General features: G+C 33.4%; 1 protein-coding gene across 50 annotated transcripts in view; it reads left to right on the forward strand.

Moving 5' to 3' along the window:
- RIMS1 (regulating synaptic membrane exocytosis 1) overlaps positions 1-20,974 on the forward strand; it is a 514,861-nt gene that overhangs the window by 368,826 nt on the left and 125,061 nt on the right. For 16 of the 50 annotated variants that reach the window (XM_078369521.1, XM_035296072.3, XM_078369526.1 and 13 more), the window contains one exon: positions 13,633-13,704. The exons of 16 other annotated variants lie outside the window; for them this stretch is intronic. In XM_078369521.1, coding sequence (XP_078225647.1) covers positions 13,633-13,704 — 72 coding nt within the window. Of the gene's footprint in view, positions 1-4,965; positions 5,050-13,632; positions 13,705-20,189; positions 20,373-20,974 lie in introns of all 50 variants that reach the window. 18 more of the 50 variants (XM_035296067.3, XM_035296068.3, XM_078369537.1 and 15 more) reach the window with 3 other exon arrangements.

The following is a 20,974-nucleotide window of genomic DNA, read 5'->3' on the forward strand; positions in this document are numbered from 1 at the left end:
GTCTTTCAGAGCAATCATATCCTTGATGAAGACTTAAGAGAGAGTAGTGTATGCCTTACCATCTGCATTTTTTACCTTCCAGTAATTCCTTCAGTCTGATATATGCTCATTCCTAGTGCTCTATAGTTGTGCTGAAATTCTTCTGTGTTTTACATTGGCTCCCAAGTTGTTCAGCAGCATCTTGCAGCATTTTACATTAGCCACCCTGCCGCTTGAATCTCTCCTCCATTAAGTACCTGTACAGATTTCCTTAAGCCTTGTTATTATGTCTCCTTTGAAGGCTTGTCTTGCTCTGCTGTCCCATAAACATAGTATTTCCCTAGTTCCACCCCCAATTTTCCTCTTTTGCCCCACCCATGATGTCCTGTTCCTTAAATTTTATTTCTATAAAAGGTTCCCACTCTAATACATATGAAGATAACCCTCCACTGTGATTGACCAGGCACTACCAAGCCTAAATTTCTAAATGGTGTTGTCTAAATCAACTTCATTATCTCCGCTTTTGCCCCTTTACGGCAAAAATGCTTCCTCTTTGTAAATTTTCCTCTCATTTTTTGGTTTTGACATACAAGCAGCCACATAATCTGGAACTACTTCTCTTCCTGCCCCTTTACAAATTCAGTCACAATAAATTCAGTCAATTCCTTCAGAACAGGTCCCTCACCTTGATTATATTAATAGATAGCCCTTCTCCAATTCCAAAACGGTCCTGCTCCCATTAATTTTCTTAAGTTCTAATAGTTGTTATTACCTTATATCTCATTTTCTATTAAAATTCAAATATTCTTCTTCCTTTTTTGTCTGATTAAAAATTCTTCTCATTGTTCAAAAATGCAGGTAAATGCCATATCTTTGTAAAACCCTTCTTAACCTCCTCCCCCATCCTTGGACTCCCCACCAACACACATACACACTTCCCTTTCTTTTGCCAGTCAGAATTATTTACTGTCTTTTCTGGTCCCACAGAATTTTATATACTTCTTTAAAATACATTTGTATTTTATTTAATACTGTAGTATGTTTGTGCCTTCTACTATTATTATTCCACTATATCACTATATAGTGGAAGAAACACACTAGGCCTAAGGGAAAGGAAGTTCTTGGCTAAAAATCAATGGCTATATTGAATTGAAATAGATATCATAGATCTTGTTTCAGAGTATAACTGTCTGTAATAATTAAAATAAGTTAAATTTAGTGTAAAACAATATTGGGAAAAAAATGACTAAAATGAATAGTGAGAACAGACAATGAAAATACATATGTGTATAATCAGTTACCTCATTTAGTTTGGTTTTTAACGTTAAAATTTGTCATTGAGGGCAGGAATAATATCCTATTTCTCTTTTCCATCTTTAGAGACATTATGTATTTTTTTACTTGTAAATGTTTCACTTGGGTACTTTAGGGGCTTAAAAAACACCCGCTACTTTTCACTCTCAAATTTGGATTGAGCTGTGAGTTAGACCTAGCTAGGTACTAGAAAGATGGGAGATGTAATTTTCACTATAAATACTTTGAACAGAATTTAAAGCTGTGGCTTTGAGTCTGTAAGATGGCTAATAACTAATCCCAGAATCAGCCAGTTTCACTCTGGGTTTATGAGCCACATAAACTTCTGCTTCAGGGTCAAGCCTCAAATCTCATCATTGCTTTATAAGTTTGTTTGTTGTGCTGTTTGCAGGCAACAAAATTGGGAAAGAGGAATACAGACAGGGCTAAGTTTTCTGTGCTCAATTCTTTATCGTAGTCACCTATCGTATAAGCTACTCTTTCTTCCTTGGGGTGCAATGAGGTAAGGCTTACTTGAATGAATTTTCCTCAAAATGGAAACATGAGACTTAAGGAAAAAGAAGTTTCTAACTAAAAATCAATATTTATATATTGAATTGAAATACATATTATAGATCTTGTTTCAAAGTATAAATATCTGTGTTAATTAAAATAAGTGAAATTTAGTTTAAAATAATAAGGAAAAATATTTAAGGACTAAAATGAATGGTGAAATGGACAATAAAAATATATATGTTTAAAATCAGTTATCTCATTTGTTTTGGTTCTAATGTTATAATGCCTCATACATATTTTTAATTTGTGCTATTTATGGATTGAAAGATTTATATTTCCATATAATGTCTTTTTTAGAAAATTAAGCATTTTAGCCATGTTCTGCCAAGAGATATACACCATTAAAAGATGTGTACAAATGCAAGTATAGGTATTAATAACACATTTAAACACATATATATATATATTTGTTTTAAATTTTATCAATGCCTGAGGGAGAGGGAAGAGCTACAACATAAGTATCATTTCATTGCTTTCTAAGGCCTATATTTTCTCAGTCCCCTCATTATTAATTGCACTGTTTATTTCTCCATTAAAGTTCTCATTATTCCTATCCACAAAGCCTATAGCCTTATATCATTATTTACTTAAACATGCACAAATATTTATTTATTCTGTGCTATGCATAATGGATATAATTGTAAAAAGAAAGCCCCACTATTTTTTCTTCTTTAGCGAGTTCACAGTCTGTTCATTCAATCCTATAACCTTCGGTGATCTCCTTTTCTTCTGACCACAGTAAAAAGAGTGGGCTCCCAAGAAATAGTTGTTTCTCAATTAATGAATTTAGAGTACCTGATACTAAAATACTAATAATTTACTGAGGTAACTAAGCAATGAACTTTTAGGTAGGCTGGTTTGGAAATACAAATCAAGAAAGGTCTAGATTAGTTAAACTTTATTATTAAAATCTCCAACGTAGCCTGCCATGTTAGCTTGTAAAATGAAAATAGAAATGAAAGTTGAAGCTATATATTGTTTCTCAATAACCAGAGTTGGGAAGAGAGATAAGATTCTAATTTTGGATATTTTTTGTAATAGGATAAATAAAGAAGTAGCACCTATTATAGAAAGCATATAAAATATGCTAGTATAGTTAAAACTTACAAATATATGTTATTAAAGCTTAAGTAACATCTATTCTTAGGACAAAAACTTGGATATAAATTGATCCTGCTCTCCTTGTGTGCACTTTATGTGGGAAAAAAACAGATTTCTTATATTGGTACTACATATCAGCATATTCAGAAGGACATTGAGTATACAAATATACATGTATTAAGCTAAATATTTGTTAAAAATTACCTTTTAATCGCTTGCATTCACAGCTGCTTGTTTCCAAATGTATACGTTTCTCCTTCATAGCTTTCACTGCATGTTTCATAATTATGCCATTTTTACTTGCTTTTTTTACTTTTATGTTTAAATAAACACAAGGACTGGAATTTTGCCCTAGGAAGCAAGGTTGTTCATAACTCTTATCAAGTTAGTATTATTACTTCACAGAAAAATCCTAAGTCTGTATTTGTGTTTTCAAATAACACCAAAAATTTTAACACAAACTGAGTATACCTTAATGTAGAAAATGCTGCAGGTGTAATTGTTTTCCAATTATTTTAGAAATATTTTTTATTTTATCTATAGAACAAAAGCCAGTAAACTGAAAAGAAATTTTTTAAAACATTCAGACTGGATTGACCAACCCTTAAATAATTTGAAAGAATTAAATAATTGAATGCCACGTGTTATTTTATAAACATTTATCACATTTAAGAATATGTTCTACACATTTTTATCTTCTGCTCAAAATCTGCTATTCAGTATTTTCACTTGCTTCATGACTTCTTCAAAGGCCGACTTGAATCATGTCAAGTTTGTCTATTTAAGATTGATTAAGCAAAGGCTTCCAGAGGACTTCAGAATTAAGTATCTGATGACCTCACATATCGTAAGTGACAAAAGCCCTTTGCTGTGTTTGGCCAGATAGTCTAAATTATTCAGCAAACCAAGTTATATCTGGCAAGTTTTTAAAAAGAATTTTCTTTAAAATGTTAGGACTAGACGCCTTTGGATAATTATAAAATCTTATACCTAAATGAGTCCTTTAAGACTATTCAGTTATTCCTTCTTACATATAAGAAAGCCAATATCTAGAGAAAATTATCCTGTTAAAATTCATATACAGTAAATAAAAATGTTTAAGTGTGGCCCATTCAGGGTCTTATCTCTTCAGTGTTAACTAGATGTTTGAAATTTATGGCTACACACAGACATAATCTAAGGGTAGTTTAACAAAGTAATGAACCAGTCTTGTAACGTTTGTTTACTGTTAATGCCAAGAAAAGTATTATTGTAAGTGCTGGATTAAAAAGCAACCATTTAACCAATTAAGACATACTTTTGCAAATAGAAACTCTTGAAACTAAAAAAGTAGTTAAGGCCAATTTATCATTTCATATATCTATGCTCTTTACTTTTATTTATCAGTACCTTTTAATTACAGCTTTTAATGTTCAGCAATTAGCCCTGTGGTTTTTGACAAGAAAACTTAAGAATTCACTGGTAGCTTTCCCATGAATTACTTCTTCATGTCATTGTTTCAATACTAAAGAAGATTTTTATTTATTCCACTTAATTGTATTCTTGCTTTGTATTAAATTCATACACCCCCACCTTTGCCACACTACCCAGTAATTTCATGGCCTGGTATCACATAATCATTGGAAACTGATTAAGCCTGTTTATTCAAACATAAGCCAGATTCTTAAAGATGCATCTTTAACAACTTAAAGTTACATTAATGTTTATATGTTTATAGATAAATATGCACATAGAAGCACATTCTGGAAGAACAAAACTGCACTTATTAGGTGGATTTCAAATATCTTTCCTAATAAATTGTTTCTTTATTCACTTGTAAGATTACAGGTTTTATGTTCTTAAAGTATTATAACTTATCTTTCCAAGGCTTATAATAGCAAAGATTAAATTATGGAGCAAAGAATCTATACTTTGCCTTTATGGGGTGCTTTTCCAGTCCTGTTGTTCCATGTATTCTTTTATTTTAGGAGTTACTAAATGTCCTGTTTTTTCCTGTCTTGTTCACTGGGCAAACAGGGGTAGATGGTCCCCCTCCCTAGATAGGAGACGACCTCCTAGTCCCAGGATTCAAATCCAGCATGCGTCTCCGGAGAATGACAGGTACTAGTGAACTACTCCTCACAGACAAGTGGCTTCTAGAAGCTTATAGGCCACCAAGTGAAGGATAGCCAAGAGAAATGTTGAATATGATGTGCTTTTTTCCAGGAGCCAGAGCCAGATATGTTGGATGTAGCCAACTCTAGTAAAGCACCTCAGAATATTTACTGAAATGAGGATAGCATGCAAATGGCATAGTTTAAACACAGTGAAGTCAGGATTCATTGAAAGAATATTCTGTTTTGAAGAGCACTTGATTATGTTTTGAATTTCTGGAAACAAATTTAAATACCGTTTTTGTTTATAAGTGAATACATAAAAATTCTCAGGTGCTTTAGCGTATATTAAAATCTGTCACAGAGCCTATTGTTTGTTATATTGGTTGATGGTTTTATCTCAGTTGTCTTGTTTTGCTGCTGTGTAAGCTTGTTAAAAATGAAGTTTAGGCTTTGTTATATTAAGAATTATCTGTCTTATAAAGTAAAATACCTGGTTTTATATATTTTATAAAGATTATATTGTTAAACATGATATTGTCCAGGGCCAAGGAATTAGTCCACAAGGTAGGTTTTTAAAAATAGCATCAGTGCTTTGAATTCACTTTATGCTGATATGTCAGAAGTGCCACAACATATATTTTCCATTACTTTGTTATTCTTCTCAATTTGAAGTTGTCCCAGTTTTCCTATTTTATGGTATTTATACATATAGGCCTTATGTTTGCTATGTTTTCCTGACTGGTCACAAGGTTTTTGGGTGTTTGAGATGCTTCTCTCCTGTTGTAAGCAGAAATTCAGCCAAAAAACATTGGTAATATTTATTCAGCAGATAAGTAGATATGGTATCTCAGAAGCAGAACAACTAGTCATATAAACATATAGACTTCTTTTAGTATGTGTGTGTATGGCAGAGTAATTTGAGCCCTAATTAAGCATGATACAGTTTATTTCCTGTATTTGTAAACAATCAAGATGTCCTCAGGATTTTAGCTTGAAAGAAAAAGGAAACACTATCACCAAGAAAAAATCAAGGTTATTTTACACATATTGGAAAAGACTACAAACTGATACTTTACGAAGGTTTCAGGAACATTTTAGCATCTTTTAATCTTTGAGATACTTGCCTCAATATGATTATACTTACATATTTGGAAATTAAATGTAATTATTTCTGCTACTGTCTGATTTCCAGGATAGAATTTCTGGGACTAGAAAAACTAATCACTAATCTAAAAAATATTCCAAGTATAAATTAAGTCTTTTCAAATAAGAACATAAAGTAATTACTTAAATTAAATAAAAAATTTATGTCTATATTTGCTACTCATTTATTCAATAAATAAATATTGAGAATAAATATTTATTGAATAAATGAGTAACAAATTCTATTGGCTAGGTCCCAACAGTGATTAAGATAGACAAAGTCCTGGCCATCAAGGAACTTAGAATTTTCTTTTAGAAAAGATAATTCTGTGCCAGGCATGGTAGCTCACACCTGTAATCTCAGCACTTTGGGATGCCAAGGCCAGGTGGGGAGGATTACTTGAGCCCAGGAGTTTGAGACCAGCCTGGGCACCATAGTGAGACTGCATCACTGCAAACAATCTGAAAATTAGCTGGGTATGGTAGCACATGCCTGTAGTCCCAGCTATTTGGGAGGATGGGGCAGGAGGATTGTGTGAACTCAGGAGGTCAAGGTTGTAAGCCATGGTACACCACTGCATTTCAGCCTGGGCAACAGAGTGAGACCCTGCCTTCCTTCCCACCCACAAAAGAAAAAAAAAAAGAAAGATAATTCTGGAAAACCTTACTATGTATTCCAAAACAAATAGTAGATTTCATCTTCTGTGGTGACTGAATATAGGAAAATTAAATGTGATGGTCTTTGTAATGAATATAAATGTAAGTTTATCTGGGCATTGATTAAGCATACTGGAAATACAAATAATACTTTCAGTTCTTACATGCACAAGATGTTATTAGCTTCATTTAGTGGTATATGAATTATTCTGTTTGATTGTCTAGATTGTGTATATAAGGATAGATTTGGGGAACAGAAATGATTCTTTTAGATAAGATTATAAAATAAATTCTTATTAAATACATAATTTTGAATATGTATTTTTCTTTTTTATGATGACTTATAGATAAGTCCTATGTTTGACCAAAAGTAATATATTTTACATCTCTTGATACTATTATTTATTAGTGTAGAGAATAGAAAATTATTCACAATACAATTTCATTAAAATACAAGACTAATTTTTACTTATAAAATGAAAGATAAATTATGTCAACTAATGCTAAAATTCATAGATTACCATTTCAACCACTTGGCAAATCATAGTGAACACTGGCATTTCATCTCTCATCAGCTTTATTTACTCATTCAGAAGTTTGCCAATTTCTAAATGAAGTAAATATGGTATCAGATTTGGATATAGTGAATGTTCATAAGAATTTGGGCATTAGGTGACTTTTGTCATAGGACACTCATGTGTAAATGACAATTTATACAATTCACCTTTGGATATCTTCTATCAGGGCCGTAGTTAATTATTTTGTAAATAACATTGTAATACAGAACATATGTTATTGCTTAAGAGAGTTCTCCAGTACATTCGGATAAATCGAAAAGCATTTAGTTGCCCTCTTGTTTCCCACAGCATGTATGTTTACACAGACACATAATTTTTAGTCAACTATTTCTCAATAATTTTAATAATAAGCATTCTGAGCTTTATCTCAAGTGATACCATAGGTTTTTTTGTAATTAATATGAGAAAGGTTTATCTAGGAATATATTTTAGATGTTGAGGAAATTTAAAACACTGATGAAGAAAAAATACATAAATTTGTAATTGCAGGGGATGTTTCTGATTTTAAATTTGCAGTGAAAATTTCCTTGTAGTTTTATTTCTAAAAACGTTGACATTTAAAAAGTCATCATCCCAATAACAAAGTACCTCTTTCTAAATAAAATTATTTTAATACATGAAAATTCTAATTAACCTATATGTACATCATTCTATGAGTTTTAATAATATTGAGTTGTACCTTGAAATTATTCAAAATTTGTAAATAACCAGTTAGATAAAATATATTTTAATATGGCCCTGAAGCATCAGGGTTCTGAGATTAGTACTTACAGTTTAATCAGTTGTCCATATGGATGAAAGGCTAGTATAAGTTATTAGTGAATTCAACTTTAACTATTTTGATAAATGTTTTATTCAAGAAAATGCAGTATTCTCACTGGGTACATTTTGAGGCATATTTTAAAATGTACACCTGGCTTTAACAAATCATTGGAGTTACTAACTTCAACAGTTTGAGAATGGTTTTTAATCAATATGTATGATTTTTAAGGATACAATTTAGTAGTGCATAACTCAAATACTAAAAATATTTGGTAAAATAATTCTATTTCCAGATCTTTAAATTATTTAAATAAGTAAAGCATTCCACTGTGTTTAAGATTATTCCTGAGTTGTTCTGCTAAAGTAGCTCTAATTACTTTTGCAGATACCCAAATTTGTGTAGTTTTCTATACCTGTTAGTTGGTAGCAGCTATTTGTCTATAAGAATCCTCAACCAAGAGTATTAAGTGGCTTCTTTTGGTTAAAATGAATTAATCTGATTCCTTTTTTGAAAATATTTTGAGACAAATCACACACTTTTTCTTCCAGGATTCATGGCAGTTGCCACATATTTTCAGAGTTAGTGTAGAACTACTTATAAATTTAGTACGTTACTTATTATTTCTTTTTGTTCTATAGTGTCCTTTATTATCTGTGATTTTCAGAAATATTCTTTCTTTGTGAACAAAGTATACCCATGAAGTAAAATATAGTGAGTCTGTTTAAAAGCTACAGTCAAATATATAAATATCAATAATACACAGAAAGGTAAATGTATCTTATTGCATGCATCCATCTTCACTGCCTAGGAAGATCTCTTATTTAGGTTCATTCTATTCAAATTTAGTTTTTTCTTCCCAAACTTAATGAGTAAATAGGGTGATAGAGATTTGCATTGCACATTAAGACAGTGTAAGCCATCTAAGTCACCAGCCAAAATATAGACAGATATATCCTTAGGATATCAGTGTTAGCTCTAATTAATGAAAATATTTATGTAGTAGACTTTTGTTACAGTATTTGCAAAGCAGAACAAAGTATGTTTTCATTGGTATAAAATAGTCTTAAATAATATTATTTTATTTTATTCTTTAATAACATTTTAGTATTAATTTTATTTAATAAAATTTTAATATCTTCAGAAAAGCTTTATTTACCAACATCTTTAGGGAGTTGCTCTAACTGAAGTTAGGTACTGAAAAGAAAAAGCACATAGATTTTAATAAATATGTCTGTTTTTCATCAGTTCATTTTATAAATCTTCACACTAAATTAATAGAAAGGGAATAATCACTGGAAATGGAACTTCAAAATAATTGAGGTTTAAGTAGAAACATTCCATTTTCTGATTATTACTCTTGCTTTGATTTAATGAAATAATTGCTTTTATACCTTACATTTGAATGTACTTTTATAGCTTTAAAAGAGTTTCATTAGTACTCTGTGAACTAGAAAGCATAAGGCCCATATCACACAACTATTAAGTTATGAATAAATAGAGAGAAAGTCAAGATTTCTGATTCCTCCATGTTTAAATCAAGTAAATATTCTTTTTTTTTTTTTTTTTTTTTTTTTTTTGAGATGGAGTTTTGCTCTTGTTACCCAGGCTGGAGTGCAATGGCGCGATCTTGGCTCACCGCAACCTCCACCTCCTGGGTTCAGGCAATTCTCCTGCCTCAGCCTCCTGAGTAGCTGGGATTACAGGCACGCGCCACCATGCCCAGCTGATTTTTTGTATTTTTAGTAGAGATGGGGTTTCACCATGTTGACCAGGATGGTCTCAGTCTCTTGACCTCGTGATCCACCTGCCTCGGCCTCCCAAAGTGCTGGGATTACAGGCATGAGCCACCATGCCCAGCCAAGTAAATATTCTTTATGAATAATATTGTAAAGATAAAAAATTTGTACCAGAACAAAAAAGGATGTTTAAACTAAAAATAAGACATAATGAAAACACTGAAACAATCTTGTCTTGTTCATTCCTACCCAGAGATCTCTTAAAAAAACATCTAATCATTGAAAATGAATGTGTGGCAGAGACAAAAGAGAACTTAAGCACATAGGGGTGTGATGGTGTTATTCTTACCGACTTATTAAGGTCTATCATAGCCTGGATAAGACACTTAAACTTTTGTGGACAAAGTTTCCTTATCTTTAAACTTAGCTAGTTATAGATGGGCTAGCTGAATTCTAATGTCCTGTAGACTCTAAAATTGAGTCTATATACTCTTCCTGCATCATAGTAAAACATACATTAGGCTTTCAATAATGACTGACAGTTCATTATGTATTAGGCAGTAAGTCAAAGGTCATGTTTTATTTAAGTATTTTATATTTTGTTGAAGCCTAGAAAATTGTGCAGAGTTTTATTTTTAAGTTTATTTCATTTGGGGCAAACCAGATTTTATAACCCTAATTCTTTTTTATTGTAATTTTTGGGCTTCCAAGTTTTGTGATAATACTCAAGTGCGGAGACATTAAGTAACTTCACCAAAGTCACCTGGCTAGCCAGAAACAGAGCTGAGATTACACCCAATCTGACTCTATAATTCATTATTTTAGCCATTTATGCCAGAGATGCAACATGATTACTGCTGTTCAGATTATGAACTCTCAGTTTACCTCCTGACTAGATATTGAATGATCATGTAAGCTAGAACAAATTAATCTCTAACCCTCAATGTTCTTGCTCTTAAAAAGGATAAAAGAGTAGTATCTACCTCTGGATTGGCAAGAAGATTATATGAGATAATGCAGACAAAGTGAACATGTTAGCACAGAGAAAGCCCTCAGTAAATGTTATATATTATTAATATCATCACTGTTATGATCATTGATTACTGTGATAATCTAATATATGAATCCATTACATTTTAGGAGATGAAAAGAGGAGGAAGAGTTTAAAAGTTTCACAGAGGAAATGAAATCTCAATTGGGTCTAGAAATTAATAGAAGTTGCCAGGGATCAGAAGAAAACCAGGCTATTTCAAAAAGATGCCTATAACCTTTTGATTTTGCAAAAGTTTTATACAAGGGTTCACCAGATTTGACACAATTTCTCTGCCTTTTCCTACAAAGTTTTTCATCTGACTCGCTTCTCTTGACCCCTGCCTCCTTATTAATTCTTTCCATTTCCTGAGATGCTTTTCTCTTAACAATGTACTTGACCATCTCCCTCACTTTATATCATTGCTAAAATGTCACCATTTCAGTAAGTCCTTTCCAACCACCCTACTTAAAATTGCAATCTGCCCTGCCCCTACACTCCCACCTTACCCTGGTTTACTCTTGTTAGCATGTATCACCTTTTCTCATACTATGTAAGTACTTGTTTGAGATTCTTTTTATTGTTTATTTTTTGTCTTGTATCAACGAAATGTACATTTTTTTGAAGGTAGAGATAATTGTGTTTTTTCCACAGACAGGTTTCAACTGCCTAGAACAGTGCCTAGTACATATACATGCACAAGTATTTGTTGGACAAATGAATGAATGAGTGGAAATCTTAAGGACAGAGACTTTTGTGGGTCTTCCTGAATCTCTCTGCTGGCATCTGCTCTACTTGTGCTGAAGATGAGAAAAGGAGCATTTGATCTTCCAGTCAGTTGCCCTGAGCACTGTGGGGACCAAGCGTTAGTTTCCCATACTGTATTTTTATTTTGAGCTCCAATACCTCCTGAGCCTGAAGATCTAATTACCAATCCCCTCTTCTCCCCTTCCTTCTCATACTCCCACTATGCTTATGACTTCTTCCCTGTACTTCAGGAACAAGATTCCATTCCCAACAACCATCTCCCATTGATTTTAGCCATAAAATCAATCATGAAATATCTGTTCCCATACCACCCATGATCCTCTCTCCTAACCATAGAAGCAATAAGGTAAATAAGAACCTTAATGTCAGCAATAGAGTCATCTGTTAGTGATTTCCCAGTGCCTGATTTCATAGTTTCTTCCTTTGAGAACAAAGATACGCCCATAAGGCATGTGTCAGAACCTATCTTCTTCAGTCTCTTTGCTGTATAGTGTGTAACAGAAACAGCTTAGGAGCCTGATAGACTTGTATTTTAATCCTAGCTTTGCCACTTTCTGACTGAGTAGCTTTGCCCTGAACCTGTTTCTTCATCTATGAAATGGAAATGACACATTCTTAAAGGATTTTCGTGAAGTTTAAATAAATTCATACCTCCCTCAGTGCCTGACGGTTATCCCTCAATATATTGAATACCCTCTTTTCCACCTGGTGAGGGAATATGACATCTCCCTCCTCTATTTCTTCCTTTTTTTTACCTTAGAAGTGTGATGTCAGATTAATGTGAGTCTGAAAACACAGCTGAAGACCTGAATTGAAGGGACAAGATAGTGTGAACACAGTTTATGGTGAAAGCTGAAGAGATTGGGAGAGAGGAGCAGTCCCAGAACTCTCTAATAGTCTGTGGAGGCTTATACTTTGATAGGTGTTCCTAGTGCCTAGCAGAACTTGGTATATACTGGACACTTAATTATGATGTCACACATTAGTAAAGACAGATATTTGTCTCAACATTGTTGGAAGGAATATCAGTAAAGAAAAATAAGTGTAAATTATAGATAAATAATATTAAATATACATTCTTAGGGTTTCTCTTTTTTAAAATTAGTATGAATTTCTTGACGACAATATTTTACATTATGTCAAATATATAGTACTTCAGACATTTTAGGCTAATTAGACATATGTAGGCTGCCTTGGGGAAGCAAGTTTTTTATAGAACATTATTCCTGTGGGAAAAAATGCATTTCAAGCGTTCAGTGTACTTATGTACTTTTAAAAAGTAGAATAAACTGGGGAGTATGATTTGCGATGTTTTTAAAATGCTATGTTCTTTTTAAAATGCCATGTAATTTATAAACGCATCTTGATGAAATTTTTAAAGTGACTTGAATAGTTTATATAAATACTTTTATTTATGTAAAACATCTTTTACTATAGCATTTTTCTTCATTTTGTTCATAATTTCTAGGCGGCAAAAGAAAAAAATCTTTGTAGCACCAAGTTTCAGCTTGTAAAAGTAGAGAGCATTTCATCCCTTTGAAGCTTTTCAGCACCTAAACTATTACCATCATCACATTTATCATTATTACATCTCAGCATTGTATTTGTTTACTCATCAGCAGAGGCAGAGTTGCTCAGTAGGGGTCCGTATTAGATCATTGTTGTAGACATACTTGTCTAGATTAATGAAATGTCAGCTTCTTGGCGTCTCCTGTTGGACAACTTTTGTCTTCCACCTGGCACCAGTTCTGGTTTTTATTTTATTTATGTAATTTATTTTTGAAAAGTACTGACCGCCAAATTCATTTAGGTAGTATAGTTGCCATTTTTCATGTCTATTGCGTTTATCATTGTATGATATTAATGTAGCTTTATTCATCATATATTTTGTGTTTAACATTTCATTCCACAGGCACTCCAGAAAGTCTGAAAGATCTAGCATCCAAAAACAGACTAGGAAAGGCACTGCCTCTGATGCAGAAAGGTAGGCTTGGTGTTGTGGTGTGCTGACATTTTCCATTTTATGAATATATTTAGGGATGCCATCACTCTCATTTTACATGATCAGTTCTTAAACACAAATTGTGATGTATAAAGGCATTCATGTAACTAAATCTACCCCTAAATAGAAATGGTCTCATTGAAGAATTAAGAGAAGGATAATTTCGAGGCAGTTCTTAAATCTTAGGGTTTAAAAATAATATTATGTGCGATCATTCTGATTTCTAATAAGGATTAAATACATATTCATTCCTATATACATATTAGGATGTTAAAATTTTGTTTCTGGGATCATTTTAAATGTTACCAGTGAATATAGTGCCTGGAATATGCAAATAATTCACTGTCTAATTTATCTGAATAATGCCATCTTTTTTAAAAGATCACTTTTCTACAAATATATATTTTAATATTCTATTGGCATATTATAACCAAGGATACACATTGAGTTAATGTAAAAATTATAAGGGGTTACTAACTTTGATTGCAATTTGTCCAGTTCCACAAAGGTTTTAAGTATTTTTAGGTACAACATATTGACACTTTTTTTAACATAGTGTAAAAATACCTAAGAATTGCAACTAATATATTTTCATTCACCCATTCATTTATCCAATAATGATTGAGAGCATATACAGGGACACATATCTAAATGAATGAGTGTATTCAAGTATCATAGCTTTCATTATAGAGGTATGCACAGTTACAGTATAAACACAAGGAAAGGTATTGGGTAAGGATGAAAATAGGAAATGCTTCACAAACTGATGTCCCTTGAGCTAAATCCAGATACATAAAAGTATGAGTAGAGTAGAGTATTCTAAGAGGGGACAATGTGAGAAGACGCTGAGATTGGAAATATTTTCTCGAGTTTGGGGAAATGGTACTAGTTTTGGGATGGAGAACAGGATTCGGGGGGTAGAAAAGAGAGCCGCAAATAAAATTGGAGAAATCCTGAGAGGTTAAATGAGTGATATAACTATGCCGTGTTAATACCATGCTAAAGAATTTCAATGTCTTTATTGATCTGTGAGCCACAGATGTGCTTTAAACATGGAGGCAGAGGATCAGTTTTGAGTTCCAAAATTATAGATCACTTTGACTAATTTTTGGAAGGTGGATCAAAGGATCTAGGGGTAGGTGCAAGGCATCATCCAGGCTGTCCCAATACGCCTGGTAAAGATAGAATTTGTAAAATTTAGTGATTCATTCAGTTAAAAGATATGTACTAACTATGTGCTAAGTTCAGGTAATAAAATAGCAAGTAGCAAAAAAAGGAGCTTTCCAGAAGGTATTAACACTGAATTGAGATATGAAAAATGAGTAGGTGTGAGAGATATCAAGGGATGTGTTAGGTAAAAGGGCGATGAAATTTACTTCTGGACAGTGGTCCACAGATACTGACTGTTTAGGGAACTTAATTCACAATGGAATAAGGATACAGGGGACTCACAAAGAGTGTTGAGTAGAAAAAGGAGTTGGACTTTGAGTAAGGAAATTGATCAGTTGATAGATGGATAGCCTTTGATGAAACAGTACATTTCTACTTTCTCATTCTTTAATCCCAGCTCAGCTAACTGCAATTTCTTTACCATCAATGTAAATAACTATAATTTCTTAGACAAATTTTCAATCTTCCACCATCATTCCCAGCTGCCTCTTCAAAATTTCAATTATTTTGACATGATTAAACCTTTTCCTTGAAGTTATATTCTTTTAATTCCATTCAGGATTCTTTCATCCATTTTTTAAAAATACTAGTTGGGGCCAGGCACGGTGGCTCACACCTGTAATCCCAACACTTTGGGAGGCTGAGGCAGGTGGATCACCTAAGATCGGGAGTTTGAGACCAGCCTGACCAACATGGAGAAAACCCATCTCTACTAAAAATACATAATTAGCTGGGCATGGTGGTACATGTCTGTAATCCCAGCTACGTGGGAGGCTAAGGCAGGAGAATCACTTGAACCCAGGAGGTGGAGGTTGCTATGAGCTGAGATTGTGTCATTGCACTACAGCCTGGGCTATAAGAGCGAAACTCCACCTCAAAAAAAAAAAAAAAAAACTAGTTGAGTGACTACTGTGTGTAGTTATACATTAAGGATATTTTAGTGAACAAGTTTTTTTGGCAATAGGATAATATTTTAGAGAATGATAGATGATGATGATGCCAGAGTCAACTGAAGGTGCGTAACTCCATGTTAGTGATATAGTGGGATCTGCCTCTGCAACTCTGAATGTAATCTGTGAATAAACACAAATCTTCCAATCACAATAGCAAGGATTTGATTGACTTTCGTTTTCAAAAGTTTGGTACTTAAGATTCATATTCATAGTACTCCTGTTCTTCCTTTGCTTGTAGTTTAAAATAGAAAGCCCTAACCTTTTAGATAGATTTGATTATAATTAAAGCTTTTCATTGATTTTTATTAGAGTGTAAACTACATGCCTAGTTTCTGTGTGAATTGTTGAATAGCAAGTTACAAAAGAACTGGCCTGAATATTCTAATTTACATTAGCTCTTATTTCTTCAGAAGATACCTTGAATTTACATCTAGCTGCACGTGAACTGAAGACACAGTATAAATGCTTTGGACATTGATTCCTGGCCTTTGAGAGTTGATAACTTCCTAAAAGGAGTCATACTACAGTTTTGCATTGGTTTCTGGCAAAGTTGCTGTTTAATGATGTTAATTTTAAAGGCCTTTTATTACCCTCAACAAATGTAACCTCTTGGCAGATAACCTTTTAAGAATATGTTTTGAAAAAAAACGATGACCAGTTGTAGTTAAGAGACAAGTAGAACTGATTTATGTCTTTTGTGCCAACCCACTTAAAGAAATGTGTCATATTTTCTTGGGAAGCTTCTTGATAAGATAAAAGTCTAGCTTTTCATCTTCATGTGAATTCACCCATGAGAACTGCTGCCCATCATTTCTACATTCCATTCTAGTGACTTTTCTTCTTGTGGAAACTATACTCTATGTTTTAACTGGGGGATGCTTTATTTCTTTATTTGCTTATGTATGCATTTTATGGTGTGTTCTTACAAAAGAGCCTTTGCAGGCCTGTAAGGGGCCAACACAGTAGGAACCAGTCTGAAAATTTGACCTTAAATACCACCACATGCATGTTCATCCTTTAACAAGTTGTTAAAAAAAAACTACATTTTTTTAGGCTTTGGTAGGCTTTTTTTTACTGCAAGTCCATTTGTAGCAACAAAAATGTTTGACTAAAGGCTCAAATTTTCATTGAGAAGTGTGTTTTACTTAAGTGTAAATCAAAACACTAGTCTTAGATGAAGGAGAGTAGGCATGGATTGAACTCAGTGGTTAATTTTTAGATACATATTTGGAGATGGTGAATAGAGTCAGGCATACTTAAATTTGAATTGAAATTTTGCTCTGCAAACCTCATTTCTTTTCTTTTTTTTCTTTTTCTTTCTTTCTTTTTTTTTTTTTTTTGAGATGGAATCTCACTCTGTCACCCAGACTAGAGTGCAGTGGCCCAATCTTGGCTCCCTGCAACCTCCTCCTCCCAGATTCAAGTGATTCTTCTGCTTCAGCCTCCTAGGTAGCTGGGATTACAGGTGTGCACTACCACGCCCAGCTAATTTTTGAATTTTTGTAGAGACAGGGTTTCACCATGTTGGTCAGGCTGCTCTCGAACTCCTTACCTTGTAATCCGCCCACCTCGGCCTCACAAATTGCTGGGTTTACAGGTGTGAGCCACTGCACCTGCCCTCAAACCTCATTTCTTAAAAATGAGGAAGTACAGATATACACATTAGAATATGTAGTTGTAAAATGCCATTGTTCATATATTTTGATTCTACAAATTCTCGAACACAGTTCTGTTAAGTCCTGCCATATAATTTGATACTTGGACACATGATTTGTGTTATGAGATTCCTGGTACATCCTGAGATGTGAAATTAACCATTTTTTTTCTCATGATGTACAAACAAATCCTGTCTCACTAGACAGAAAAGAGAGCAAGCACTGGAGCTGGGCAGACCTGTGTGGATCCTGCCTCTACCACATTTAGCTGTTTATCTTTCTCCAAGTCACTCTATGACCCTCAGTCATAAAATAAAATAAAATACTAATAACAACACTTCTCAGTGTGTGAGAACAGAAGAAGGCACGTATGTATCTACATGTGTGTATACACATATAGATACATATATACATATATACATGCATGCCTGCATATGAGCACAAACACAATCAGTTCCTAGCATGTGTAGATTACTCTATATTGATGCTCAGTAAGGAGTAGCTGTATATGTCCATCCTTCATTACCTGTTTTATTCTCTAACACGTTTTTCTGTCATTCTTACTTCCTTACATTTTTAGCACATCCCATTTCATTGAAAAGATCAGGGCACAACAGCCTGGATTCTTTCAGCTTTACACTCTGTGCCTCAGAGTTTCTTGATTAAGTGTCCTTTCCTCTTGCCTACAAACAAGCTATACTTGGTTCTATTTTTTTGCCTCTGCAAAATCTTGCTCTTCTCTCTCCAAGCTCTGCATTTTTCCTCTCCCCAGCTTCCTCTTCATAGTTCAGCTTTGCTACCATATTCTTTTTTTCTTCTGGCAAAGTGGCTTTCTGTGCTTCTCCTTTGGTCTGTGCTCTCATGCTTGTTACAGAGTGGCTGGGGGCAGGAACTGTTTCATTATTGAGAGACTATTCATGTCAAAGAAAAAAACAGATCTTGTGCTAAATGATTAACTCAAACATTACAGGCTGTTTTCAGGCACTGCAAGCCTCGTGGCTTAGGAGATAGAACACTAAGTTATACGTGGTTGAGCTGTGAATTCACCCAGGAATTATTTGCTCTTGAAATTGCTTTTTATACTTTCGCCTTTTAGTTTGATGCCACAGAAAGTTCACCTAAATTATTTACATTTCAAGTCACATTCGAGTTTTACTTTTAGTGGTTGCGAATTGCATTAAGGAATAGAGCAAGATTTTAGTGAAATTGTAATATCCATGACATTTTCGGTACTAAGGTGCAAAACTGTATAATTCCATTTGCAGGCCACATTTAGAAAGTGTATCTTGAACAAGGATTTCTTGAAGCTTATTGTCATAATAATGGCTTTAAAGGATAATAGATAAAACTCATCATTGGAAAGGACTTGATCATTTACTCTATCCCATAGAAATTAATTCTGTATAGTTGATGTGAAAAACCAATTTAGAATGAACAGATATGTAGAGCACTGTCAGTTACTTTTTATTTTAATTTAGAAATTGAGGTAACAGTCCAGGTTTCAGGATTTAAATTACGCTGTGATAACGCATTAATTTATAGCTCAAGAAAGTAAAATACACCTTTATTAAAGACCTGAGTTGAACATTTGTCTGTTTTCTTCAAGCTGACATTTTCCCATTTTATTGTTCTTAAATGAATAAGACTCTTAGAATCAAAGTCATTATAGCTGTAAAAATCATTTTACTTAAAAGAAAAATTGCTAATCTGAATAGAAGTTGAATGACATTCCTTTATGTGCTTTTGGTGATAAATATGTATTCTTTATTCTCACACATTTTTAGTCACTACATGAATTTTACAGTATTGCTTTAAAAGGGATGAAGCATCATTTTATTCTTTCTGCCAAAATAATACATGCTAGGTATTCTAATCATGCATTTTATATAAAATATATACCAAAATCAATGAAAAAGGCAAAAGCATGCATTTAAAAAATAAGTACATATATATAAATCAGTTTTTATTCTTAATTCATTAATTGGCTTCATAATAATTTTAGACATCATATTAATATAATTGTCAAAATGTGGACAGATACCTTTTCAGATATTGTTATATCTGAGAGAACATGTTTTTATCCATATTTAAGTCATTTATATTTAATTAGATGTGTAATTAATGAAGCATTCTCCATCATACATTGTTTTAATTTTTTTGTCAGATTAACCTCAAAAGGCAGCCTTCTTTTGCTGTTTTTGGCATAGTCTTGCTTATTACATAGTAAAATTATGAACATTATAAAAATATAGAGGCTTACAATATTTCTTCTTGAAAGCAAGCACTTAAACCTTCCCTGTGTTCATCATTCTAATTATGGTCACGCATCCTAGCAGCATACCTTTATTGATCTCTTGCTATCTGTGCCACTGTGTTGTAGGCACCGGAGATAGAGCTCCCATAAAAAAAAAAAAAAATGAAGACAAAAGTCTCTGCCCTGGTGGAATATACAAGGGGTTTATTACATAAGAGCAACACCAATTAGCCTTTAAAAACCACATGGCATGCACATTTGCAATAATAACTTGTCAGTTTTATTTGAATTCCATTTTAATAATCATGTGATGGGTTCTCTTCTTTGAAATTACTGTCATGTATGAGTAACCAGGTTTTCCTTGGACAAATGTGTTGGTATCAAAGTTAATGTGAACCTGCTGACTGAAGATCTTTTTTGGCCCTAATGTTTTAGGGTTCTCCCACCATGTCTTCCTAGACGGGGACATGCAGCCCCAAGAACAACTGATCAGCCAGTCATTAGGGGAAAACATCCTGCTCGCTCAAGGTCGAGTGAGCACTCTAGTGTCAGAACACTGTGTTCTATGCACCACCTTGTCCCTGGAGGGTCGGCGCCACCTTCTCCGCTTCTGACAAGGTCACTCTTCAGTGTCCCCCTGAGCATTCATGTCTTACCTCCAGGTGTTGGTGTGGTGTTGTACCTTCCTCAGCACTCGAAGCTTTCACTCATTATGACACCATAACTTTTAATCTTTTCTTTGTGACACTTAAATCTCTCCCACATCCTCTATTACTTGCATCTATCTTCACTGTGCTGGTGGTATTCTATAGTTTCTGCCAATTAGCTCTCATTGAAAATTAAATTTGGCTGTGTTATGTCCTTTCATCTGTTTGTGGCATATTCATATATAATTTTTTTAGTTATGTGAAATTTCTATGATAAGTTACCTGGAGTTAAATATGTGCTTACTTTAAAAAGCATAAGAGGAAATTTTTTAAATCTTTTATATCAGTAAAGTGTTAGAATGTTTTAAAGTTCTTCAGTTTGAAAAGTATTTAAATACCAACAGATGGAAGTCAGCTTAACCCTGGGCAGTAGTAATATATCTCCACACTTCTCAAATTTTATTTGTAATTTTAATGTTTGTACCAGTATCTTTCATAATGTGTCCAGGATTATTTTAAATATCTTTCAAATTTGTTCCTATTTAGAAATAAAGTACAAGTGAGTGGTAATTT

The sequence above is a fragment of the Callithrix jacchus genome, chromosome 4 (genome assembly GCF_049354715.1).
Source record: "Callithrix jacchus isolate 240 chromosome 4, calJac240_pri, whole genome shotgun sequence".
In the NCBI taxonomy this organism is placed as follows: Eukaryota; Metazoa; Chordata; class Mammalia; order Primates; family Cebidae; genus Callithrix; species Callithrix jacchus.